Source organism: Denticeps clupeoides, unplaced genomic scaffold (genome assembly GCF_900700375.1).
Source record: "Denticeps clupeoides unplaced genomic scaffold, fDenClu1.1, whole genome shotgun sequence".
NCBI classification, from domain to species: domain Eukaryota; kingdom Metazoa; phylum Chordata; class Actinopteri; order Clupeiformes; family Denticipitidae; genus Denticeps; species Denticeps clupeoides.
This window is the reverse complement of record NW_021630107.1, coordinates 1-27,833: the sequence shown is the minus strand read 5'-3', so window position 1 is coordinate 27,833 and position 27,833 is coordinate 1. Positions and strand designations below refer to the sequence as shown.

Sequence of the window (27,833 nt, the reverse complement as noted above, 5' to 3'; positions counted from 1 at the left end):
AATGTAAATGCAGAACGGTACTTATAAGTAGCATTAACCCGTAAGAGCTGTCTTGTTATAATGAGCCCAGGAGGAGAAGGAAGGCACTCAGGCTCCTGCTCCTCCTGATGGAAATAACCACTGCTGGTGCTCCCAAAATGAACATTTTTATTTCACAGAGCATGGAGTGATAATTAATGGCTTAAAAGTGGCACGACGTGCGCTAGACAGGGGCTGTGTTTGCTTTCTTTGCTTGTCTTTGAAAGTTTTGTTCACGTAGTTCACACTCAAAAAGCAGCGGATGAAATAATGGCAGCCACAATCGCGTCCCTTTGCAGCTTCTCTTCCATTTTTGGGAGTCTTCGGCCGTGCTGTCGGTGATAACGGCGCTCAAGGATGAACGCATGAAGCGCTGCAATGTCTGCACTGCATGTTCCTTTAAAACTTTCTTCATTAATCACAGGGGACGTCGAGCGCAGCAGTTTATGATTCTGAAATGACGCACCAGTACCCTTGTACATTGGGTCATCCTGAAATGTAAATAGTTCCTATTTCACATAGGTTTTATCTACAGAAAGCCATTTAAAGTATTATTCTATTACAAATATTACATTTAGCTATATTTGTATAACAGAAATAATATTAACGTTGGTTTTATTATTTATTTATGTACTATCTGTTTGGTCAAGTCATGTTGCTAGGCAATCCTAACCTGTTGATAACTTGAATCAATTGTACAGTGACTTATTTGTGTTTTATTAATAAATGAAATGATAATGGGGGGGGGGGGGGGGGGGTTTACAGTCATTTCATTGTGTTTAAGTAAGCTCATTGGTTTCTTTCTGGCCATTCTGACATCCAGAAACAGAAGAAGTCAAATCCGAATTTTAAACAATTACGCTGAATTTACGAATCCAGTATTTACAGGCACAGGCCGATTGGAGCAACTCAGGGTCATAGGCGAGTGTCGTACCCGCTAGGTTCTCTGTGATTACGTTAATGACATCACATGACAAACCAAAAAGTCAGATGCTATTGTCAATATGCTGCTGCATGAGCCTCAACAGATTCACTCTGTAATGAGTGAGGCATCTATTGATTCTCTGCTGCAACTGCGTTCCTTTTATGTTTAATTGATGTTATTCTACTGGCCGCTAATTTAATTTCCCTGTGACTTGCCAATGGCGCAAGTCCGTAGAATGTCGCAGATGATTGATACGTTGACCCGTGGACTCTTTCAAGTGCTCCTGAAGTGACTGAACGCGTGAACGTGGGCGTGCGCCGCGCATTTGCGTCTATCATCGGCAGCGGCCTGATGCACCTGTCCCCGCCAGGAAGACAGACAAAGACCACAACACCCCGAGGCCGTTCTCCGGCAGCTGCTCCTGACGGAGCAACAAAGGGCCACCAGACACGACAACCGGCCCTCATCCCCATCGGCCCTCCCTCTCCCCCTTCCCGTATGCGAGAAAAAAAAAGGGCGAAAGAGGCTGAAAGGAAAGTGCAACAGCACAACTGAGAGCATTATTAAGCAAAACATCAGAGGATAAAAGGAGCCGTTCCTTTCACATCACACCCATGCCTGGTTGGTCTTAAAGCTATGTGCCTTAAAGAGCCGGACTTTTGGTTTAAAAGAGATTAGAGATAAGATAAGATAAACCTTTATTAGTCCCACAATTGGGAAATTTACATTGTCATGGCAGAGAGTGGACAGTACAGGAAAAAAAACAATAGCACAGACAATATGTCGACTGTCTATTATAAGAGTTCAATGTACAAATAAGCAAATAAATAGTTCTATAAAAAAAAACAGTGAATGTGAGTTGTAAAAATAAGAAATATGTAAATATATACAGTACACAACTCCACATGTGTTCATTCATAGTTTTGATGCCTTCAGTGAGAATCTACGAATGTAAATGGTCATGAAAATAAAGAAATCACATTGAATGAGGAGGTGTGTCCAAACCTTTGCCCTGTACTGTGCATAAAAGGTATATTTGTAAAATTTTACATATCTACAGATTGTGTAAATATACACATGTTTCTCACAAGAGAAAATGTAAATGTATCGGACGTGTGTATTTTTTAATCTATCTATGTTTTACATAGCAAATGTATTAAAAGCGCTTTAATACGCTTATGGTTGCATCGCATTAGCATTTTCAGAGGTGTGACCCAGTCTCTGGCATGCCTGAGTGTCATCTGAGGACACGCTGATCTACATATGACAAAAAGAACCCGGAAAGGTGAGCGCTGTCGACCCGATGGACTCAGCTAGCAACTGCTGCATCTGGGCCGCTAAAAAAAACACACACACGCTTACATATTTATGGAGGTCATGTGACCGCAGCAAATCTTAAAGCAGCAATTATAACTGTTGTTCCACTGTTACCTAGCGCTGTGATGTCATGGTTATAGTGGTCATGACAACTGCGAAGACACGATAGCTAATAGCAGTTTTCAACAGACATATGTTGCTGCAGACTGTTCACTTTTTTCAAAGTATACATCTGATATACATATCGATCTCTCAGGTGATGGCCTTGTGGTCCGTGTAAAACATCTTCAATAAACTACTGATCGCATTTCAATCCATAAGGTGATCATCATCCAAAATCAAATTACATTTTTTTTCTCTAATTAATATGCAAAAATTAAGAATAAATCACACTTAAGCTTAGGAAGGTTTTCACAGTCAAAACGGGATTGAATAGGAGGGTTAAATGTACAACTGTGGCTCTCAAACTTTTCCTTGTGTGGAGAGATCTGATCATCTAACCAGCAGCTCATCAAACAAAAATATAAAACGCAACGGGTGCCATAGAAACAGGAAGGCACCTTCTCCAGAGCCGCACATATAGATGTTTTATACTCGAATGAACTTACTTATGCAAATCGATCAATGCAGACACATTCGTCAATATCAGAAAGACACACTCACAGTTAAACTGCTGACGAGAGGTTTTTTTTTTTTTTTCGAAGAAATAAAAGCAACAGAGGAAGGGAAATCACTGCGTTTCATGCAGACGAGCTTCTGTTCTGTGATGCAGGGGGGGCGAGTCTCTCAGTAGGCCACACTTTCTTCTGGAAATCCACTGTGAATGAAAAGTGGATGATGTAGAGAGCAGAGAACAAAAAAATCCAGACGCGGCCCACCCGCCCACAAGATGGGCTGAATATTTCATGGGATGCATTAAACTCACGAGCGGGTGGGCACCAGACCTGGGGATCCACTGCGTGTGTTTGGGATCGCGTCTGGGACCGGGAGCCTCCCCGCCGGGGGAAAATCTCCAGTTGGGAAATATTCTCCGCCGCTGTGCACTTCCCTTCGTCCTGACAGCAGCATCGCTGGCTGTTTTATAAGGCGCCACATTTCCCTCGGAGAAAATGGGGGTGACACGGACACATTTTCCAAGTGCACGTTCACTACTGTCACATTCCGAAGTTGAATTACAGTGCTGGTAACCTGCATGTGGTTGTTGGTGGTGGGCTTTCGTGGCGTCCTCTGACACACCCTGTGTATTAGGGTGTATTAATGGAGTGGAGAACGGATTGAAACGTGTGCCGTATTGACAGGAGTGAGTAGCTGTCAATCACGCATACAGGCTCCTCCCCTCTTTAAACTTTGTCAGAAATGATTGCACGCCTGAGAAAGGGTCTGGGAGGGTAATCAGCAGTCACTTCGGATGCAGGAGCAATGGTGACAAAAAAAGGTGACGAAGGACAAATAGCGAGATGAGTGGAGCCTCGAGGAAGCAGGAGACGAACCAAAGAAGGGAACGATGGCACAGCCGTGATTTAAGTGGAACAAAACGTCAATATCCCCGGCCAGCATGACCAGCGTTCCTCAATTATTCATATCAAAATTTCAGCGCCGAGACACAGTCAGCCACGCCTTGAACTCCAAGCAGAGAGGGTAGAGGGTGCAATGCGAGCGAGGAAGAGAGCTTGTCTATCCGGCTCCGGAGGGAACCGACGAACAAATAACAGCATTTAACAAAGAAAGAGAAAAAGAAACCTGCCGGAGATCAGAAAAGATGCCGGGAGAGAGAGAGAGAGAGAGAGAGAGAAGATGAGGGGAAGGAAACGGAGAACTCTGCCAAAGTGAAATTTAATCACACCAAGTCCTGCCGGTGCGCCGACATGGCTGTGATCTCACCCTCTCACGATCACACGAGCCAAGAGAGGGAGGGAGGGAGGGAGGGAGGGAGGGAAGGACGGAGGGACGGCGAGAACCAGACGCCGACTGCTAGGCAACTGCGGGAGGAAAGGCGGGGGACGCGGGGACGGGGCGTATTATGGGCGCCCATAAATATCACACCTGTAATCTCGGCAAGGTGCAACATTTACCGGTAATAAAGAAGTGGCTCACATTATCACATTACATTTCGGATGGTTGCATTTTTAAATATTAAAATATTCCAAAATTATGGAAAAGCCTACCCGCTCAGTAATATGGAAACTTGTACAGTGTTTCAGCCCCTGAGTTGATACCCTGATTTTACTCGGCTATTTGACCACAAACCACAGTAATTAACTACTGTGAGAAGTATTCATTAATATACATTCCACCTTTGTGGATGTATTAAAAACACTACAGGCTAAAGCGACTGTGGAGGTCTCTACCGCTGAGACACAACAACAAAAAGTTTTATATCCTCAAACAAGAAGGTACTATTCTGGAGTTCCATTTCTGCATGTTCTGCTCTTAATCACAGACTTAATCCCAAAGCCTGATCTAGATTATGATAGAAGTGCCGAGGAGATACCAGCTACCTTCAGACTGGGTCGCCTACTGATGAGATGGTAGAAACCATCACAGATGTATGGTGCCTTCCTTCACAAACCCCCCCAAGGCCGTTCCATCATTTCCACTGACTGTTTCGGCGATAAATTAGACAAACTTTTCAGGCTAATTAGTTGGTGTGACTGCAGAAATGTCTAGATTTAACAATGAATACAAATAAATAAGCAATCATTTTGATCACTATTAACCAATATAGTAGCTTTTTAATTAAAATAATCAATTGTAAAAATAAATTTGGATTTTCTTTTTCAATCATGCCATGCATAACAACACACATTTCTCTACAAACGCTATTACTGATAGTTTTATTTATTGTTTTGTCCCAATTTGTGACTTCATTATTTAGGCCCCCCCACCTACCCAATCAATCCAGAACCCCCCTCAACCAATCCGACTTAAAAAAAAAAGCGTGAACAGAAACATCCGTTGCCTCACTGGGGAAGTAGGAGGGCTTTAAATCAGCCACCGAGGAGAGAGGAGAGATCTCTCCATGGAGGACACTACTCCACCGGGGACTTCGCAAGTTTCCCCGGCGATGCCTGTATTTGTGCCACAACAGCGGTTCGGGCGACAAGGCACACCGTGATCAGTGGTTCTCAAAAAGTCTTTGATTTCTGTCATTTAGCGTGAAAATAAAACATTCGTGAATACATTTTGAATATATTCCTGTGATTGTGCTGTTTTTTAATTTATTACAAGTGTTATGCAATGAAATGACAAATATAATTCAAGATATACATCTATGCTCTTAGGGCAGCATTTTTTGTATTTCAAAGGTCATGTGGTTTTGCCGAATTTGGTGATCTATTAAAAATGGATTGTTCCATTTGCTAATGCGGCCCCTCAGCCGGCAAATAAATACCCACTTAAGCTGATCCGTGGGATACGCAAGGTAACAAACGCAGCCCTATAAAAGGGATTTGTTCCTTCACGAACATGCCCAGTCCTTGCCGAGTGTCATCTGTCTCCGCGTCGGAGGAGTAAAGACCACCTCCCCTCCGGCCGCCAATTTTCACCTCACGTGGCAAACCACCTGGCACGGACGTCCCATATCAACTTGGAAGGCAAATCAAACCCCGGTGGGGACAACTGTGAAAACCCACCAAAGACGGCTGACTTGCATCAAAGACGGCCATTTGCGGATGAAGAGCAAAGACCCGCTGTGTTTCCCTCGGCCTACCGGGGTTCTTTACCACTGATGGCCATAAAAAGGCCATTATGAGGGAATTCAACATAAACCAAACATATTAGAGCGCAACCTCATTCCGAATGGGGACATTTGCTACAGAAACCCAGAGGTTCAACCCCTCAGCACCACAACCTCATCTCCAACCTTTTTTTTTCTGTAACTTAATGTTAATGATGCGGTCAGATAGTGGAATAAAGACATGAAATGGGTGTTTGAGAGTCCCAAGCTATCGTCAAGCTAACGGGAAGAAACATAAGTGGCGAATGCAGTGATAAGCCTGACCTCTCGTAGTCTATCGATCCCGGGGCCTAAGAGGCCAATCGAAGAGCGATCTCGCGCAGCGGACTACAACACTCTTGTTTCTCGTCCCTGTGTAAATAATTGAATAAAGAATGGCTTCTGGAAGGGCGGGGAAACAAACAAACAAAAAAAACCTAACCTACTTTCTCACTGGGGGATAATTATCATTTTTTTCATTTATCATTTTTGGGTGTTGTGGACTCTCAATTAAGCTCCCAATTAAGATGTAGTTTGTTAGGATCAATTACATGCCTGTTGGTGGGTGGAGTAAAACGAAGCCTCCCACAATCCACCAGCACCACAAATCTCAACCCCTGAACCCAGATTCCCCTCATGAAACCCAAACTCAACCTTTATTTTTTTAAGTAAAAAACGTAAGAAATAATTAAAGTGCCTTCATATATAAAAGTCTAACATAACCAATTATGTTTTTATATGCACAATAATATATTATAATAAAAAATTGCACAGTGAAACAGTTTATTGACATTTAATAAATTCTTATGCTATATATGATATTGTAATTCATTAATTAGTTACTAGTATTTAAGCAGATTGACGAATAAAGTCCCTTACTGTGACTCTCGAATTTGCGGATGATGGTGTCCAGGAAGGTGTTCTGCGGCGCCACGTGTCCCCGTCGCACCGGCATCCTGGCCGCGGAGCCCCGGTCCCCGCAGCGCGCGCTCTCGGTGACCCGCTGGAAGCTTCAGGCGCGGAGCCGCCGCGGCGCTGCGCCCTCGGCATGGGGGGCTGGAGAGCGTAATCCAGCGGCGGGCCACGGAGCGGGGCGCTTCATCGGAAGGAAGGGGGAGGAGAGAGAGAGAGAGAGAGAGAGGGAGAGAGAGAGGGGGACGGGGCTCTAGCGTCCAAACTCGTGTCCCCAGAACGCCACTCCGCTCCGGGGTCCGTTACTCAGGAGGAGGTGCGGTCTGAGGGAGGTGGGGAGGTGGAGCAGCGAGTCTACCCGGAGCTCCGAGCGCACCGGCTGTTCCGCTTTAACCCCTTCCTCCTCCTCATCATCATCATCATCATCACCACCGTCCTCTTCTTCCTCCTCCACCAGGTCCAACTTTGTTATTTTTGTATTTATGTCCTCACTTCAGTAAAATTGGCACGGAAAGCCGCTCACGACGCAGCGCGACAAACCTGAAAAAAAAGACAAGAAGGAGGGAAGAAGGGTGAAAAATGAAGCGTCGCCCGCTGTTGTCCCCGAAAAAAATTATATTCAGGCTCGAAATTACAGTCACGAGAGAGTCCAAAAAAAAAAAGATTAAAAATGAAAGTGATATTGGACGGACGAACTCACCTGCGATTCTTTTGGTTTTATTCCTTCGGGCTGGAGACTCTGGGCGCTTTGTTTATTTGGGGGGGGGAGGGGGGGTGAACCCCCCCTAGTCGCGACCGTAATTGGCCGTCAGACTTCCTACGTCACCGTCTGCGCGGGGTTCCCCCCGCCGACACCGCAGACAAAAGGCACGAGCCGCCGGTGCGCTGGCCCGGTGGGCGGAGCTCCGCCCGTCGCGGTGGGCGGTGCCCGCATGGTCGGAGACGCGAGCGCTGCCTGGTGAGGATATGGAGGGGGGGGGGGGGGGGTTCTGTCCGCGAGGGGGCGCGCTGTCTACTCCCCCGCAATCGATCGTAATAATCGTTTGTAAAAATCCAACAATAACATCAGATTAATATTATTATCGTTTTTGTTATCATAATAATTATAACTGCATGGTGAGATTCATCCTTTAACAGACATTTCCTTGACTTTGAGAAGTTATGAATTCACATTAAAACCTTGACGTTTGGTCACCAATTTCTAATCGGTCCCAGTGAACATTTGTAGGACGCCTGGGGAAGAAATCTCATGTTCCAGCAGGAGGGCTTGGGCCATTACAACTCCTTCATTTGACAGAATGTCCACACACAATGATTAGAGATAAAAAAAAAGCACATTCAGTATTGATGGGGATGGAGTTTATTATTTTTTTTCTGTAGAGCGAGAACGTAGTGATGTAGAAAGTCCAGAAGCACAAACAGACTAGTGACAAAATAATGGCTGGTTGTTTTATAAAATAATAGATTAAATATAATATCATAAAATAATATATAAAAAAGCTGTACAGAATATGCAGTGAACAGTCCAGCCAGTGCTCTAGGATTCCACTATGTTGTCTGCCAGCTACGCATGTAACTACAGCATGCAAGCAGAGTTGTAAAGCTGGGCTCTCCGGAGTGCAGCGGGTCAGCGGCGTGAGAGGTCTCCTCCTGCCGAGAAATGGAAACACCACGTTACGGCGAGTGAGTCAAGAGCGGACGTCTCAAACGGCCTTTTCCCTCCCAACACAACACTGCTTATCAAAGCTGCAGGCACTTCTGTTGACATGCCAAATATTGGTGAAATATTGATTTACCTAAAGTGGTAATTGCAGAAAACTATTATTTTGCATTACATTAACTTGCACTGGGCCAAGCGGATAAGAAATTGGACCCGTAATTGGAAGCTTGTGGGTACGAATCCCGAACTGCCCACTGCTCACCAGGGGTGATGGTTAAAAGCAGAGGACGCATTTCATTGTGTAACCGTGTGCTGTGCTGCAGTGCTTCACTTAATGTATTATTTTAATGAAATTTGTTATTTCAACATTATTTCTGGTGACCTATGATTTCGTAGAAAAATCTATTTTCTAAATGCTGTGCTTTTGATGACAGTAGCTTTGAAGGTAGCCTCGATGTGATGCCAGTGTGTGCCGCATGAACGGGTGTGTTCAGAAGCTTCTAACATCTCACTGGTCAAGACAAAAGAGCATGTCGTTCTATCTGATTGTGTAATAACTTCTATAGAATAAATAGTTTGTGCAGAACTAGTCCAGGAAACGGATTAGTTTATCATTCTTATTCTTCTTGACCTGAGATTAGTGTAATTGTATTGAAACCACACATTTGGTGTGAATCATAATTTCTACTTTTGGTTATCTTGCCCAAACTTAATGTTATAACTGAAGATTTTTCCACAGGAACATCCAAAAGCGGACAACAACATATGTTGTGAAAGTTCTGGAAGTCACAGGGAGGGCAGCATGGAGCCCTCTTTTAAATGAGATTCCACTGAGGAGATGTATGATTGAATTAAAAGATCTTTGTTTAATTCACCAATATTCACCAGAATTTTTCGAACTCAATTACATTTACGGCATTAATCCAGAGCGACTTACTAATCAGTAGTTTCGTGGACAGTCCCCCTGAGACACTCGGGGTTAAGTGTCTTGCTCAGGGGCACAATGGCAGTAAGTAAACCTGTGGCTTTGTGGTCTTTTTGTTCATAGGCGGGTGTGTCACCCACTAGGCTACTACCACCCTATAGCTACATAATTCCTTGTTTCCATGAAACAGTGACATTATGTGTGTAGAGAAAGAGTTTCTGTTCTCCTGTTGTTCTCTGAGCAGCAATACAACATTGTTCTCCATCTGTAGAGTTTGGCTTGTAGGAGATCATTCATTAGTTTACAGAGTTGGGAGAGACCGTCGCCCAGCACCGGCTCTACATTTCAATGTGGCCATTATTACCACTTTCACTCAGCAAACCATTATGTGTATTTGCTGTGTATGTTTTATTTTATTTTTTATATCCTGAATCCCAATCATGTACTGGTGTCTCAGGAGCGTAGACGGATCAACACAGACTGAGCCAATACACAGAAACAACAGCGTCAAGTCAATTAAGCAGCGGCACGCAAAATTGTTATTTACAGCACACGGTTAAAAAAAATTCTAATTCTCTTCTTCCTTCATCGGTAATATTCTTTTTGTCTGACTCCAATCGATTCCAACGCTCAGACAAATACGCCACGTTTGGCCACTGGCACAATTACCTCAGCAGAACAGTTGGTCCAATTAGATCTAAATCAAGAAAAAAAACATTCACACACGCGTGTGTGTGCGTGTATGTGTGTGTCATCAATTAGGGAGTGGCGCACGTGCATGAAGGTGTGAGTGTGTAAGCGCTGGGAGTTGAGGTTACTGATGTGCGGGAGACGATGGTAATAATGGCCACCATGGGGTGCAAAGAAAAAAAGTCACGTGACACATGCAATATATCGATTATGTTGATATATATCAGTTATCAGCTCCACTCAGCGAAAATGGCTTACATGCCAGCTGGGTGGTACGCTGTAAGTGTTGGCCAGATTGATCTGTTAAGTGTGTGTGTGTGTGTGTGTGTTTGTGTGTGTGTGTGCTCACCCTGGCAACTGGTGCACTCGCAGCTGTGTATGACAGGGAGGACGACGGGTTCGCTTTCCCCGCTGGCACAGATGAGGCTGAGGAAGCGAACTGGGCTGTGTGGGTCCAGCCTGTAGGTGCAGCAGTCACACATCGCCCGCAGGTATGGCTCCTGGCAGGGCGAAACGGGGAGACACGGTGCGTTTGTGTGTGTGTCAGACTGAGACAGATGAGAGAACGAATACAACAGAAGGATGCTACAGTAACGTCCCGTATCAAACCAAGCCACACGTCAGCAGAAGACAGATTTGGTCCTGTGTAGCTACGAGAAGGTCTTTTGGCTTTTCCTAACATTCTGTGTTCCATATTTGCTTTGTTTAAAACAAGCATAATTCTAAAATATTACCAAATCCTTATGCTAAGTTGTGACGCTAACATGGTTATTGTGGGATTTGTCTTATGGTTTTACATGAATAGATCAAACAGCAAATCAGAATCTTCAAGAATAGAAACTAACTGGACTTTTTGTCAGTGTGTGGTTATTTCTGTCACATGATCTTTGATGATTTATTTTTTTTATAAAGAGTTTAAAATAGGAGGAGCCTGATGATTGACAGCTCTCAGGCATGCTGCTTTCTCATTCTGGATGATTTAATCCCACGGCAGTCAATAAATCACACATGCAAATATCATTAAACATTGTGCCTCTAACACTTAGATCTATCTATCTATCTATCTATCTATCTATCTATCTATCTATCTATCTATCTATCTATCTATCTATCTATCTATCTATCTATCTATCTATCTATCTATCTATCTATCTATCTATCTATCTATCTATCTATCTATCTATCTATCTACATCTATCACCTCTCACCCACAATAAGGGCCCAGACCCTGACCAAACTGTACACTGCGGCTTGTTTCAGAACTCCCATCCTTATCACAGCTCAAACTTTTCATCTTCATTATTATTGTGATAATGAGCAGATTTACAACACTGGCAAAAATAGAGTTCTAGTGCAGTGATGATAACTCCAGTAGTTAAAGATATCAGTTTGCTTTTTTAAACTAAGACATCTAATTTATGCTTATGGGTTAACCGACAGCTGGTTTATCTACATTACTGCAATGCTAAAGTATTATGTTTGTCAGATAGGCTCAACTAAAAAAAGGGGGGGTTTGTTTTTCCAAGTGGGAGATAAAATAAATGTAGCACAAATAAAAATATAAAATCAATCAAAGAGGTACATTTTTAATCTAACTTTTTTTAATACAATGTAATTTTAAAATAAGCAGGTGCACGTGTGAACATGAGAACCGTTTATAGATAGATCACTTAATTTACCGTAAACAAACATTTGTTTTAACTGTTTCCTTCATCTATATGCGAAATTGCATTTGTTCGTTCATGACCACAACCGACTGGTGGCTGATTTACGGACTAGCCTACAGCGCCGGACAGACCAGCTGATGAGGGCAATCATGCCACCCGACACAGTAATAAAAGTGACACTGATAAATCCAGTTGTCACTCAAGACTTGGCAGAGTGCAGGAGACAGGGTGGCATGGACAATAATGATCTGCTGTCAGAAATAGTCAACTGTTCTGAAAACACACAAAATAATAACTGTTTTTAGAGACTATGAAAGTTTCTGATATGCTGTTTTATAAAAAAAAACAATTATTCTTGTAAACTTCTTACAGTATTACAGCATTAATAAGTCCACGCTGTTGTTGTAGCTATATTTGTGTTTTGCTGTGTGAACAGGTTTTGAAGCCGCCACTTGTCACCATGGTAACCTGGGAGACTTTCTTCACCACCTCAGCACTTCATAACTAAAATAAATAATTAAAAACACCACATGCTCCATCATCCAACCAGCCCATAGGCATACATTGGATCGGGAGGGACTGTCAATCATTAGTCAAATCTGAGACTTCCTGCACAATACCACTAGCCCGGGTGTTACAGGTGTAGAGCACCAGCTCCCACCTCCAGAATGACGTCAGTCCGGGACAGACAGCGCCCTCGGCAGAAGCTCACTTCCACGTTGTCCAGGCGGCAGTCGCCCTTGGTGATGTTTCTGACCTCGGTGTAGCGACGGCACTCAGATTCTGGTTCCCCTGGTGTGTAAAGGGACAAGGTCACGATGATTTTATATATAAAATTACAAGAATAAAGGATGGCTAATGACCAAGGAGAATGAGGACGGGGACTTTCAAAGACCCAATGAGGAAAAAAAATGACAAAGTAAGCGAGATCATTAAGCAGATAATTAAGATAATGCAAGGCAATTTCTTACTCAGACCGAAACAATTGGGTCACAATTAAAATTAATGAGAGCCAAAACGTGAAATTCATCTGGCTGTTACTGTGCATTACATAGTAGGATTGTGGTCGTTAATACACTAGGATGGGGGTTTATGCTGAAGGTTTAATACCTGGGAACTCTTTCCTGCAGACGGGGCAGCAGCTCTCAGGCTCCTCCACCTTCACCTCACCCTGCTCAATGCAGAAAAAGCAGAAAAATTGCTGGATATGTGAGTGACTGGAGGTCACCAGGAGGCATCACTGAATCCATTCACCATGGATTCATTAAAAAGGAAAAGAACTCTGTACATGGATGAATTGTAGATGTGTCTGTGTGTTCATTACTTGACTTGAGTGTGTACTTTTTAGGTCAGACGTGAAAGTGAGCATGAAGGGTGTTGAGGTGATGGCAGGTATGGCACTATGCAAGACAACCAGCCGTGATCTTAAGCCCACGCAGGGCGTGAATCTCACACCTTCACGCAGCAGATACAGCGAATTCAGGGCCACAGTGGCCATATGGGCAGCATCGTGTCCAGAGCTGTCGCCCAGACAATGAGTCACACAATCCACCGGCATCTGCCGCCTTTTTTTGTGTATACCCACTGTCAAATTAAGGAAAGTTCTACCATCAGAGTCATTCACCACAAAAAAAATCTGCTGGTTGTTCTATAATGATGTGCAGGAGTAACCTATTGCCAGTTCGGGTGCCCCTCCTCCCATACTGAACATCCTCCGCCTCACCTCGCCACACTGCAGGGGTGGGCATGATAACTGGCACCTCTTCTGCCCATTCACACAGCGGCACGACTGACAACCCTCGGCCCACTCGGCACCGGCCTGAAACACAGAAGCATAAAGATAGCTTTTCCACATATTTAAATCTGTTTACAACTACAGTAAATAGTTATTTTATTTCTCCCTGGATTTTTATTCAAAGGTGAAAGTATTTACATTTACAGCATTTACCAGACGCCCTTATCCAGAGCGACTTACAATCATTAGTTAAGGGACAGTCCCCCCCTGGAGCAACTTAAGTGTCTTGCTCAGGGACACAATGGTAGTAAGTGGGATTTGAACCTGGGTCTCCTGGTTCAGAGGCGAGTGTGTTACCCGCTAGGCTACTACCACCAAAGTAAAGTACTGTTGTGATTATGTCATGAAAAATGAGCGTTGGCAGCATTTTAAATAAATTAATATGTTATAATCTGGAATTCAGTAAACGGAGGGAACTGGTTGAAAGGCCTGAGTGTAAAATTTTACGCAAATGCAGCAAGCAATACTTAAAACCATAAAAAAAAGCCAATGCACTGGAAATTAATGAGCTCACAAGCTGTAGCCGGTTTTCACGTGTTAATTAGGGCTAGAATTTCAAAGCCACCAGTCATCTGTCACAAATTTGATCAGGTTTTTTGCACAAATAATGTTCTGGTAGCACAACAGAACAAACCCTTTTCGATATTGTTATCTCACCTTCTGATACTTCAATGCATTATTAATGGGAGTAATTATCCAGGATGCACAGTTTAAACGGCACCTTGAGGCCATTCTTCCGGTTCGAACAATTACTACCCTACGCTGATGATAAATACTCCAGCCAGAACAAAGCACAAAGAGACGCAATAAAAGTCACATCAGCATTGTTTGGACATAATGATTTTTTTTATGTTGTTTTCCAACGTGAGCAGGAACATGCATGCACATAAAAAACAATGGAAGCAATGGATTGTTGCAGATGAGTGTGTGTGTGTGTGTGTCCATGTGCTTGCATACATTACTTTTAATAAAATTAAGATTATGGAAGAATAAGTTTATTTGAGAAGTAAATGCATATCATACAAATACCAAACAAATATAAAGCTACAGCCATTGTGCCTACACTGGCACATTTTCTGTATTTTTGTAATACATGTACAATAACAGTATTTTATTTTGGCAATCAGTCATTTGACTTTAATTTAATTAAATATACAATGAAAATGTTGATAACCGCTGTGTAGGTATGTTGTTGTTTATGCATAAAAGGATAATATGCATAAAATTATTACAGTTCAATGTAAAAGCCAACAAAGTAATTTAATTACAGAGGGCATACAGTTGCATGATGTGGTTATTGACGTGGCCAAATGGCATCAAGGTTGTGAATTTGAATCCTGGCATGGACCTTGCATGTGTGGTGTTTGCATCTCTTCCCATGTAGGGACTGGTTTCCTCCCGTAATCCAAAGGCACACTAGGGCAATTGTCGAATCTAAATTGACTGTGTGTGTGATGGTGGGCTGGCGCTCCACCTTGGGAGAGTCCACGCCCTGGCAGCAGTGAATTATTTATTTACCACACTTTATTTGGAACATGGTAAAAGCCTTACATATATTATGGGATCCAGGTAGGAGGGTCAGCTGAATGTGTGTGTGTGTGTGTGTTTGTATACCTCTCTCAGGATCCCATCATCCACACAGGGGCACAGCGCAGGGATCACACACTGGCCCCCATCGTCGCGGTACAGGCCCTCCTCACACACACAGCCCTCCGTGGCCCCGGGGCTGGTGCAGTTGAGCGGGGTGGGCAGGTAAATGTCCCCGCAGCCCCTCTCACACAGACGTCCGGACACGCTCCGTCCCCAGCGCTCCCCCTCAGGGCACGCTGCAAGATAAGGTGGACAAAAGCCGAGAGTCACGCTTGCCCTCGAACAAGAAGGATTTGTACGTGAGGCCAGGAATTACAAGGGATCTGGAGAGTTAAAAATCTGAACACATGTTGACTTATGGGTGTATAAGTGACATTTTGCCAGCGTCAAAGAAGAAAAAAAAAAACAAATTCGCCACATTCTTTTTAAACAACACAATGAACACTATGATATATTTTATATTTTCATTTAAGAAAAGGTCACAAGGGACCTTTGCTTCTGTGTGTTCAGGGTTTAGTCAATTGGGGTTTTGTTTGCATATAATGTGCATTTAAAATTACTGTTCAAAAGTTAAGGGGCATTCTTTTTTTCCCATGAAAAAAACATGATATGGGCTTAAATAGAAACAAAATGTACAAAAAGAAACAAAAATTGCAAATACAAATAGAATAGAATAGAATAATTAATGGACCAAACCCTTATTTTCCATACATAAATATGACATTTCTAAATGACCCCAAACTTTTGAATAGTACTACTGTGTTCAGACCAACAGACCATCAAACAAATGTTCACACACAGATTACATACTGATTATTACACAGATGCAGTAGTTTCAGTCATGTGAGTATAATGTGGTATTACTTTAAGAGTTATTCTCCTTACTGCAGTCGGGTCTATGACAGGCCCGGGTTCTAATGGCTGGACCCTCACAGTTCCCCCCTCCGTATTGCCTGTCCTGCAGGACGCTGCGGTTTGCCCACTGCTCCCCAGAGCCGCAGCTGGCCGAGCAGGGGGTCCAGTCGGACCAACTTCCCCACTCGCAATTCACTGAGACAGCAGGAAAAAACAAGAGCAGGGGAGACTTCATCAGGAGGCAATGCAGCTTCAAGGCGCCTCAAGTCATCTACATGCCTTTCACACATCAGCAATAACAGTGCAGGTCGAACAATGTATCAATACCTCATAATCTTTTCATAATTGATATTTCTGCTCTCTTACATTGCCAGAAATGCTTGAAAGTTTTCATTTCTGTGGTAAATATTACAGAGAGAAAAATATCAATATCAGCTTGTGCAATAAGTTAGTTGCAATAGCTGTCATTGGCTTTTATTTTTGCTTTGCATCATGCTGTGAACTGTTTCATTTGCCCTTCAAATGACCAGGTTACTTATAGTGTTAAGCATCCGCCGCAGAAAATGCAAGTAAAAGTAAAATTCCGTCATGCCGCCAGTGATTCTACATGGATTTACCATCACAGGGGTCTTCTGAGCAGTTGAACACCCCTCTCTCGCAAACACTGTGGAGAAGGGGGCAGAAAGACAGGGCACATGATGACAGCGCCGCCAGCCTGGCCTGCATAGCGATGAATCGTATGAAATATTCAGAGCTAATCAGTCCTGCGCCAGTCCTCTCCAAATCACGGCATGCATAATCGATAAAAGTAGCATCTGGCTTATGCTGTTTGCTATTTCACATTTACATTCCTAGCTCTTTCTGTGATGTATGTAAGTACGTATAGTGTATGTATGTATAGTGTATGTATGTACATGTAGTGTTTTATAAAACACTAAAGTTTTTAACTACCAGACGTTGCAGAGATGTGGCACCACAGTCCCAGGGGGCACTTCCTCTTTGGGAACAACCAATGATGTATTTGGAGCCCCCAATAGAAAGGACAGTGAGGAGCATGGGCACTCAGAATGGTGGACACATGTCCCATTGTGAACCACCTGACCCAGAAATACAATAGAACCAATTGGTATTCATTCCCAAAAACAGCCAACGCACAACGCTTAACAGCTCTTAGAAATGATACTGACTGTTCCAGGTGGACAGGTGCATCCTGGGATACAGGGTCCCGGCACACACTGTGCTTCAGGCCACAGGTCTTCACATGTGTAGGGGCAGGAACCTGCACATGAGCCGAACACCTGACCAGGCGGGCAAACTGGCAGGAACACAAGAGACAAGCAGTTATACACAAATGATCACAACTGATGTCCCCGGGTCCAGCATGACTAGGACATTACCCAGGGTCCTTAGGACGACTGATTATGGAATTGTTATACAAACATTCATCTGCAGTGAACTGGTCATTATAGGTCCCCTGGCATAAACAATGTTTACCTTGTGAGAGATTATTTAACATAAGTACGAGTTCCCCGCTCAGATGGGCAGATCTGGATTTGTCCCTTTAATGTCTTCACAAGGAAATTCACTTTTTCTGGGAAAACCGTTGACATGACTTCCCGTTTGCACCTAACATTGTGGTTGGTGAATGCCGTTGATTTGATCGCATCATTTCAGCGAACGCTCACTCACTTCTAAAGACTGCTCTCCTCCTAGTCCCGCCTTTCTCCTCTTCATTAAAATTTAAAGCTACAGACACAGAAGCGGTGCGTCCTGGGGAAATCTCAACTGTAATTCTGCACATTTACATTTTTACATTTACGGCATTTATCAGACGCTCTTATCCAGAGCGACTTACAATCAGTAGTTACAGGGACAGTCCCCCTAGAGCAACTTAGGGTTAAGTGTCTTGCTCAGGGACACAATGGTATTAAGTGGGGTTTGAACCTGTGACTCTGTAGTCTTCTGGTTCATAGGAAAGTGTGTTACCCACTAGGCTACTACCACCCCTTGCACCAAGGCTGAATTTCAAAAAGATACTTCAGATACAGTGTGAGGGGACAACTAAGACTGAAAATAAAATTTTTAAAAAATGTCAGGGGACCTTGGACCTTTGGAACAAGGACTGTTGTTTGTGAAAAGTGAAAGTGATTTTGTCATTGTGATACACACCACAGCCCACAGCTGCATTTAACCTATCACCCTTAGTGAGCAGTGGGCAGCCATGACAGCTGCCTGGGGAGCAGTGTGTGTGGGGATCAAGAGGACCTCAGTGGCACACCTTGGCAGCCTAGGACACCACCACAGAATATAGGACTGTCCACAAATTACTGCACAAAACGATTACAGGGAAGGAAACTCGTCCTTTTCTTGTATAAATTTAAATACAGAAATACACACTGATACCCTTAATATGAATTGTTTTTCATTTTGCAATTGATTCTGCAGCAATTAATGTTATTTTTTATATAAAATTAAACATATATTTATTTTATTATAATAAATCAAAAATTATATTTCCAACCATGACACACACCAAGTCCTCATGTGCCAACATTAATATCTCTAACAAGACGTCTGGAATTTTTGTTTTACACACTACACAGGTGGTATTAATCCAACAATAATATATACAGATGAATATCTCTCAATTGACAAGACCTGAACTTTTTTTTTTTTCAATGTGTGCTGTGCTTCAGCATTTCACAATGACAATCACTTCACTTTCACTGTCATATCCACTTACAAGTAGGAAGCTACAAGAGAAACAAGCTTCAGAACAGTGGCAGCTGAATCTATTTTTTAGTGCGAACTACAATCTACACTTCCAAAATCTTCAAATAAATATGCCTAATATAAAAAGCAATGTAGAAAAATGTATATCTACCCCACATTGTTTTTTTTTTTCACAAAAGCAATTAGATGACGTTAAAGATTAAGAGCAGCCACCCCGGTGGGTGTAACTCCCTGTTGGCGCAGTCTCTGTCCCATCGGTGACAAATAACAGATGGGTCTGAATATCACTGAGCAGGCAGCTTGTAATGAAGGACCTCACACCTTTCCGAGTGTCTTACTGAGATTAAGGTGGCCGAGCCTTTAAAATGGCACTGGGCTGACGTGATTTATTTCCTGCTGGGGTCAGGTGACATGGTCAATTAATTCCTCGAAGAGCGGGAACAATTTACCATTAATCTTAAACTCGGCTATTCAAATCATGATCATAACGGAGACACGCACAAGGCCATTTAACACTAGAATTACGGACTTTTTTATTTTCTGGTGCAAGGCCCAAGGTGTTATTCACCCCTGCTGATATTTTCACAGGTCTTCAGCTTGATTCTACTCAATCTATCGTTGTGCAAACCACCCATTACCGGTGAGGCCTGGCACATCTGCATTTGCCCTCTGATTGTGCTTTTCTAAGAACGCACATCAGGAGGGCCTCCGTATCACAGCCACGCAGGAAGATCCTCTCCACGCAACAGGTTTTGGTCTTGCTTCAGGAAATGGACAGAGCAGACTCTGATGGAGGAGAGATTGCATTTGTCCAGCAGGCCACTGATACCTTCTCAGAAGAATCTGAAAAGGAGATGGAACAAGAACCCAACGTGCCTCCACGGAAGTGGTACTGGGAACCCCAGTCTGAACCAGACAGCAAAGGACGGTACTGTGTGGATAGAGGAGACCATTGGAGTGCCCCGTGCAGTAGCAAATAACTCGTGTTTCACTGCGCAAGCATGACCCACAAAGCCTGCTAAGGTTTGTCATCGTCATAGTACATATGATATGTATATAAACCCATTTCATGTAAATCTTAGAACAGAGCCGGACTGGAATTTGGCAATTCATGAGACAATGTCAAAAGATACATTCATTTAAATTATGCAACACCTTCGATTTGATGACAAGATCACATGGGCAGAAAACAGACAAATTTGCTGCAATCTCTGACATCTGGACACGCTTCAAGAAGAACTGTGCTGAGAGTTTCACTCCAGGAGAACGCATGACCATAGATGAACAGCTGTTCCCTACCAAGGTTCGCTGTCCATTCACACAGTATATCACAACCCAGCCAGACAAATTTGGGATCAAGTTCTGGATGGCCACAGATTTGGAGACCAAATATGTCTGCAATGCATCTCCTTACTTGGGACAGGACCCCAGTCGTAAGAAGGGAGAGAGACTGGCAGTGAATGTGGTCATGAATCTGATGGGGCCATTTTTGGATGATGGGAGAATGTCACAACTGACAATTTCTTTACTTCACTGTCACTGTCGCACAGACTGCTGCAGCGCAAAGCAATGCTATTGGGCACGGCGAATAAAGGCCGGCGTGAACGTCCTCAACTTGCAAAAGACACTGAACAGCAAGAGGTATTCTACACTTAACACTAGAAGTCCCAGGTTTTTCTGACCCCTCAGCTCTAGCAAATGGCCAAATGGCCCCTTGGTTGGGAACTAACAACTCAATCACCGACAAATGGCTCCCATTCATTTGTAAATTGGTGGCCGATTGGAATGTGTCACTCCCCTTCCCCCCAAGAAGTGTTTGAAAATGGAGTGTTTGGTGTTTTTGAACACAGTCCACTCCAATGTATGTTTGTTCACAAATGTCATAACCTGAGTGAAGTCATTGTCCATGGTTGATAAACATGTATAGAATCATCACTGAATTATAAAACAAAAAGTGAATTTTGTTTTTGTGTGCTCTCTCCTCTGCCTGTCCATATAAAATAGCAAAAAATAAAGTCAAATAAAAAATAATAATAAATATACAAATAAATAGATAAAGTAAAAAAATCTCAGTCCCTCAGTTCCAATTCATCATATCAGTGGTTACTATCCCACGCAGTCTGTCTGTTTCAAAATCTGTGTTTGCAGCGTTTGCAGACCCAGTGACCATTGTAGAGATCATACACTATTCATTGGAGACTGATGTGTGAGTGTTCTATTTTTTCATTCTATTAGCAACTTTTCATTCTATTTTCAGACTATTTTTAATAAATAAAACACACTTGTGTTTCTATATTTTGTGAATTTTTCAATGTCACACACATACTGTAGCTTTGGCCTGTCTTGCCAGGGTTCACAGGTAACTAGTGTTTTGGCACAACAAAAGCAGGAGGACAATGGAGCCGATGGCCCTTACTCAGAGTTCCCTCAGGGCCAACTAGAATCATACACATGTGATGGATAGCCAACAGAAGTCAGAAAAACCATTAAAAATCGCTTGCAAAAAATTTTGTTAAAAGGTTTTAATAGCAGAGAACTTCCTTTTGTGCTGAACTGGATAAAATATCACTGCACATAGCCTACTACTTCAGTGGCATCAAGAATTCTGTGGTGTACGAACCTCCTCGCCAAAGAAAGAACATCCAGAGAAGACTCGCCACTCAGCAGGCCTTGCAAATTCTCCTGAGTGAAGTAAACCCTTGTGACTCGGATGGAGAAGACATAGAACTTCAGCCGGATTCAGACTCAGAGCCGTCTGATCAGTCTTCAGGTTCATTTTTATTTCATATTATTTTCATTTCATTATTTCATTTCAAACAAGTAAATGGAAATTACCACAAGTAAGTGGAAATATCTACTCTGCCTTTTTTATATTTTCCACTTTTTTGTTTGTGCACCTTAGCAGACATTCACTGCCATCTGAAGTGCAAGACATTTTTCTGTCATAACCTGAGTGATGTCATGGTCCATGGTTGATAAACCTGCTCATACATGTACAGAATCCTCACTGAATTCTAAAACAAAAAGTGAATTGTGTGCCAGGGTTCACAGGTAACTAGTGTTTTTGCACAACAAAAGCAATGGAGCTGATGGCCTCTCCGCAGGAGGTCGGGCCAAAAATCGCTTGCTAAAAGTTGCTCCCTTTCACCCCAATAGAAGCGTACACCGCAGATAGAGATCCAACGGCTAAGGCCAGAAGAAGTATCTCGAGTCGCCTTCAGAGCTAACTGTGTTTCATCACTCTTGGCATGCTTCGTAGTATTCAAGAATGGACTATTCCAGTGTGTGGGGATCATTTGTCACCAACTGCATCACGTCCTACAACCCTGGTCTACATATCACCATTGATGAACAGCTCTTCCTGTCAAAGACTCGCTGCTGTTTCCTGCAGTATATTGCAACTAAACCTGATAAGTTTGGGATCAAGTTTTCGGTGGCTTGCGACCTAAAATCCAAGTGGCCCCGCCTTGTTTACATGACAAAAGCATCAGTTCACAGGTGATTAAGGATATTAGTTAAACGTCTTCTAGTCAATTGACTATCCTGTGGGTTTTATAGGTAGAAAAGCCAAATGACTAATCTCTGGGACTTCTAGTGTTAAGTGCTTAGAAGTGGTAGTGTCTCCTTTACTTCGGACTGCCTTGGTTTTAAGATAACAAATGCAAATGTGCCAGGCCTCACAGGTAATGGGGGTGTTTTCAGAACAAAAGCAAGAGAACAATGGAGCTCAGCAGGATGCCAGGAGGTATGAGGTCCAGGGAATTTACGCAAACACACACCACTACAGAGGGCAGAATTAGCAATATTTTGTGGGGCGCGTGTGTGTTTTCGCAAAAGATGTTGGGGTTCGGTGTCTTCCTCAAGGGCATAAAAGCAGTCAGCAGTTCCTGACACTTGGGCCATTAATATGATGACAGCAACATTAAGCTAAGAAATGGGCCGTGCTAATGAGAGTGGGGCTTGTATGTCAAACTACATCCAACTTTCCAGGTTTCATGAGTGAATTTAAGTTGTGTCCATACTAGGGATGTCATGAATTATCTTTAGAAGATGTGTAATATGCCGCTTCATTATCATTTATTTTGCCTCCTGCGTTAAGTTACCTTGATCACCTGATCAATTAATTTATGTTATTTACGTGTTGGTGAGCAGTGGGCAGCCATGAGAGTAGTGTGTGGGGACGCTGCTTTGCTCGGTGGCTCCTCAGTGGCACCTTGGCGGTTCAGGACCAACAACCATCTGATTACAGATCCGCTTCCTTAAATGCTAAGCCCCCACTGACCCCACTGCATGTTTATTATTATCATTATCCTTTTGCCATTTTAAAGTTAGGTTCACTTATTTATTTGCTGAAATAAAGACAAAATGATCATAATTTATATGGGTTCTGAAATGCTTTGAAATATTATGGGGCAGTGGTTGCCTAGTGGGTAAGAAGGGTTGCGGGTTCAAATCCCGAACAGCCAAGGTGAGGTCCCATTGATCAATGTACCGTCCCCACACACTGCTCCCCGAGCACCTTTCATGCCTGCCCACTGCTCACTAAGAACGATGCTGGGACAAAAAAATTCACTTTCAAATGCATTACTAACTTGACCAAAATGAGTCACATTCTCACCTGGCTGGCAACTATTGGTATTGCAGGCAGTGTGCTGCTCCAGAGGCAGGGGGCATTCTTCCCCGCCCGACTCCGGCTCGCGCAGCACCGTTTTATTTCGCACAGACACCCCGCCACCACAGGTGGCGCTGCAGTCGCTCCAGGAAGACCACTCAGTCAGAACACAACCAGCTGAAATGTGAAGCACAGTCTCATCTTTAACTTCTTTTCGTTCCTTGAAGAAAAAGGCCACTGTAACCTTTGACCTTTAATACCTATTGAGGAGTATGCGTCACAGCGCCACCTATTGGCATGGCATATAAAACATGTATTCTCATATTAGTGTAGTATTAGTCCATTTTTAGCATGTTAACTTCAGATGCACATGCATACATCCATACATCATACTGTTCTTATAAAAAAGCATTTGAGTGGCTATCCACTGTAAATCACAGCAGGGGGTATGCTGACCCTCGACTGATGATTAGTCTGTTAGGCCTCTAACCTGGACAGGGCGGCAGCACACATGGCTCATGCTGATCGGTGTCGGTGCATGGTGGCCCCCCGCTCCCAGCCTCGCAGGTTCGGCTGCGGCTCATCTGGCCCCTCCCACAGGACACAGAGCAGGGGCTCCAGGACCCCCATGGGCCCAGGAGCGGGCAGGGCCGGTCAGGGCACCGCAGAGTACCGTTCTCACACACACTGCAGACACAGAACCGCACAAAGTCTCCTGTTAGTCCTACTTGTGTTTTAAAACACATATTTATATTTATAATATAAAATGCATATTATATTATCATTTAAACATCTGGGCCATGGTTGTGGATGACCCAAAATAACGAGGCATATGCCCTGACCTCAGTTTTCATTTTTAGTTAACGCTCATTAATTACATCTGCTCTAATTTTGTGACATCTCTCACACTTCTACAGTGTGCAGACTCCCTGGAGGACACAGTTAAAATAGCAGCAGATGGAAATTTCCTCCCAACCTGAAAGTCTGTATTGCTCAGGAAATTTTGTCCCTGAAATACTCTTCTGCCCATCTTTTACGAAGCAAGTTCTTAAGGTTATGTAATAAACAAAAAAAATTGCAAACAAGGCAAAAAGTTGAAGATTTGCGTCTCTTCAAATCAGGGAGCTTTTGCTGTGATGGCAGCATTTCACACTCTTGTCTTCTCTCCACCACCTTAAGTTGGTCAACTGGGACGGTTTCCAACAGTCCTGAAGGTTTATACTGAACACTTTCTTATCATTCACTCATGTTAATGAGCATCTCATCATCAGCTTTTGATGATGACAATAGTGAACAAAGCAGCCATGAGGGTAAAAAGAGGCAACTCTGAAAAAACAGATTCATCAAACATACTTCACCTATGACACAAGAAATACATTGGATTCTACAAAATGGCTTTATCTTAGTCTCCATAACATCCACAGAGTAGGTGCGTCCAAACGTTTAACTGGTAGTGTAGATCGATATGTAGCTGCATGTAAAGTGTCTTCTGCCGGCATTAGGACCCTCACCAGTTGTTGCAGTCCACGGTGACGTTCTCTCCAGGCGGGATCTCGAGAGTCCCGTTCTCTGTAGGGACACCACAGCGGCAATCTGAGGTTCTGACACATACGCCATCCTGCAGTAGCCAGCCCACGGGGCAGCGGCAGCCTGAAGAAGGTTAAAAATCAAAGAATAACCGTGGGCATCAGGGACGAACTGAGAAAAGATTGCGAGAATTTGTAGCGTCGTACTCAGGCTGAACAGAGACATATTTTTTGCTGTCGAGATGGGTTTCAATGATTGGTTAAGGGACACTGAAGAGGGGTTAAAATGGCGCACACCTGCCATGGCCCGTATTCCAAATGGCTCAAATAAAATGGGGTAAACAGGGGAAAAAATAATGGTTGTTTTCAACCCTTGATCAGTGTGCTCAGCTTGCTTGGTAAATGATCCAGCATTAGAGGACTACCTGGGTGACAGGTTCCCTGCAAGCACTGCACGTGACCCCACAGGTCAGCACAGCTGCGGGGACAATGATTTGCACAGGAGGCCTGGTAGATCCGCCCCCGATCCTCACACCTCTCACCTAGGACATGGCAAGGAGACATGGCATTTCAATACTCGACTCCATAAACCATGACTCAGAGCTTTTCATCTTTATGATCAATATTGTAACAATGGAGAAAATGTTAAAAAAAAAAAAAGTTCACATGTGTGCATGTGCTTATCTCTAAATACAGCGTTTTTGTATGTCCGTTTCATATTTGCATACACGGATGTGGTGTTTGTGGTTGAGCGCATTGTGAACACAAACGGCCAGACAGAGTGTTTGTGAAAGTGTGTGGTCTGTGTATTTGCCTCTGCGTGTGTGTGTGTGTGTGTGTGTAAGTGTGTGTTTACCCGGACAGAGGCCAGTATTGCAGCTCTGTGTTTGCGTCTGCAGTCTACGACACTGGGGCCCGGGTGGAGAGGCGAGGGGCCGACGCTGCCTCTGGCGGAAGCCCCCGCTGCAGGGCTCCTGGCACACACTCCACGGCCCCCACACACTCCACTGGCACAGGTCTGCGTTAAGATATTACACACAGGACGTTCAGACACAAAACTGATCATCAAATTGTTCCACATTCATCGGTTATTATTACAAAACTCTCATGTAATTTCCATCACAAAAATCCACCTCCGGAGATTTGAAACAGGAGACAAATATTTTGCCGCGAAACTGGGTAAACATATGCTACCAATCACACCTACATGCGTTTTTACGTTATGGAACAAAACTGAAGACACAGGACAATGAAATAACTCACACACATGAGGTTAAACAAAATTAAAATACCAAACAAGTCAAAAAGGCACTTTCTCCTGATACGACAAATACTAAATATGTTTCTTGCATTGGATTCTTCAAAATGGCTCCATATTCTCCATAACTGCCACAGAGTAGGTGCGTCCAAACTTTCTTTACTGGTAGTGTATGAAACATTCATTCAGTTTCCACTGGGGTGTGGCAGGGTGGATGCTCACCCCTGCAGGCACTGGGGTCTGGACAGATCCTCTCCTCCTCTAACTCCTCGGTGCACCGGTCCTCGTCTCCGTTGACCGGCAGGCCAGAGTCCACGTCCAGACATGCGCGGTACCGCCGCTGGATGGACGCCACCAGCGCGCTGCCCAGTTGGGACGCGGTGGACTTGCGCAGGACAGAAACGGGCACACAGAGGAACAGGTGTCCACTCTGACCACTCACTAGGAGATACTAACCAGGATATACCAACTTAAATGTTTTGTAAATGACGCATAGTTTAAGCATCCTATATCCCATTGAAATCAATAATGTCAATAGAATTATTATTAGTCTTATTTCTTACCCTCACACTCCCGATCGTCACACTGCATCACTCCATCATGGCACAGGCTATTAAAAAAGGAGGAAAAATCGTCAGAACTCAAAACAAAAAAGCGTGGAAAAATTCAATTCTCTTTCCCTCGTACCAGGATCTGCAGCCCATGTCGACCAGCGCCCCCTGTGGGAGGGTAACAGAGATGGGCCTACCATCACCGGGATGAATAAGGTGGGCACAGCCACACTGCTCCGGCCTGACACACGTCCCATTCTGCTGCAGGAGACCCTGGTAATACATGCGAATACATGCGTCTTATGCATGACATTCTGTACAATAGACATACTATTGTAGTAGCCTAGTAAGTAACACATTCAGCTATGAACCAGAAGACAACAAGGGCACAGGTTCAAACCCACTTACTACCATTGAGTCCCTGAGCAAGACACTCTAGGGGGACTGTCCCTATCACTACTTATTGTAAGTCGCCCAGGATAAGGGCATCTGATAAATGCCATAAATGTGAACGCAAATGACATATGGAACCCAGCGGAAAATTTTGCATAATGTTTTTTTCAGTAAAGATATATATTTATTTTATGACACATTGCTATAACCTCTTCTCAGTTATTAAGAATTTATCAATAAATCAGTAAGGTTGCAGCATCCATGCCGACCTTGGGACAGTAACAGCCTGGAGTGCAGGCTTGATCCCCAGCACAGGTCTCTCTCTGACCCTGCAGAGCGCAGTGCTTCTGACAGGGGGCGCCACAGTTGGAGAACTGGAAAGGTTCATTGCAGTCTGTGGAATGACAACAAGTGCTCACGGTGAGGCATTACAGAAATGGAGAGGCTCCATGAAGAGCATGATAAATAAGCTCAAAACAAAAGCACCTGGCATGCTGGGAACTAGCACACACGCACACACACACACACAGCATGGGGGACTCACCCAGACAGTTTCCAGGCTGACAAAGTCTGGTCTCTGACTCCAGCTCTGAACACTGCTGCCCTCTTGTGGCCGTAGAGAGTGGTGCACGGTGGCGCTGCTGCCATTGGGAGACGCAGGAACAGGCGGTCCACTCACTCCACTCAGACA

The 27,833-nt window shown here is 43.7% G+C and overlaps 2 protein-coding genes and 1 long non-coding RNA gene across 4 annotated transcripts in view; all 3 read right to left on the bottom strand.

Moving 5' to 3' along the window:
• The window catches only part of LOC114783672 (potassium voltage-gated channel subfamily H member 2-like), a 141,500-nt gene extending 133,817 nt beyond the window's left edge, over positions 1-7,683 (bottom strand). For both annotated transcript variants that reach the window (XM_028969186.1, XM_028969187.1), the window contains exons 1-2: positions 7,588-7,683; positions 6,855-7,427 (exon numbers count right to left, since the gene is read on the bottom strand). In XM_028969186.1, the coding sequence (XP_028825019.1) occupies positions 6,855-6,930 (76 nt within the window). In that variant the 5' untranslated portion in view covers positions 6,931-7,427; positions 7,588-7,683. The remainder of the gene's footprint in view (positions 1-6,854; positions 7,428-7,587) is intronic.
• Positions 7,684-8,390: 707 nt separating this feature from the next.
• Positions 8,391-26,902, bottom strand: LOC114783670 (SCO-spondin-like). The gene is made up of 18 exons (XM_028969183.1): positions 26,886-26,902; positions 26,762-26,808; positions 26,421-26,639; positions 25,797-25,958; positions 25,366-25,482; positions 24,926-25,064; positions 23,905-24,101; positions 23,421-23,591; positions 17,257-17,384; positions 17,021-17,166; positions 16,687-16,733; positions 16,100-16,264; positions 15,239-15,450; positions 13,553-13,648; positions 12,940-13,000; positions 12,491-12,621; positions 10,512-10,662; positions 8,391-8,537 (listed from the first exon to the last, which is right to left on the bottom strand). The coding sequence occupies exons 1-18, from the start codon at positions 26,900-26,902 to the stop codon at positions 8,515-8,517; spliced, it is 2,229 nt and encodes a 742-aa protein (XP_028825016.1). The 3' UTR covers positions 8,391-8,514.
• Positions 26,903-26,965: 63 nt separating this feature from the next.
• Positions 26,966-27,801, bottom strand: LOC114783669 (uncharacterized). The gene is made up of 3 exons (XR_003748544.1): positions 27,687-27,801; positions 27,412-27,536; positions 26,966-27,022 (listed from the first exon to the last, which is right to left on the bottom strand). It is a non-coding gene; the product is annotated as an uncharacterized LOC114783669 (long non-coding RNA).
• Between the last annotated feature and the right edge of the window lie 32 nt (positions 27,802-27,833).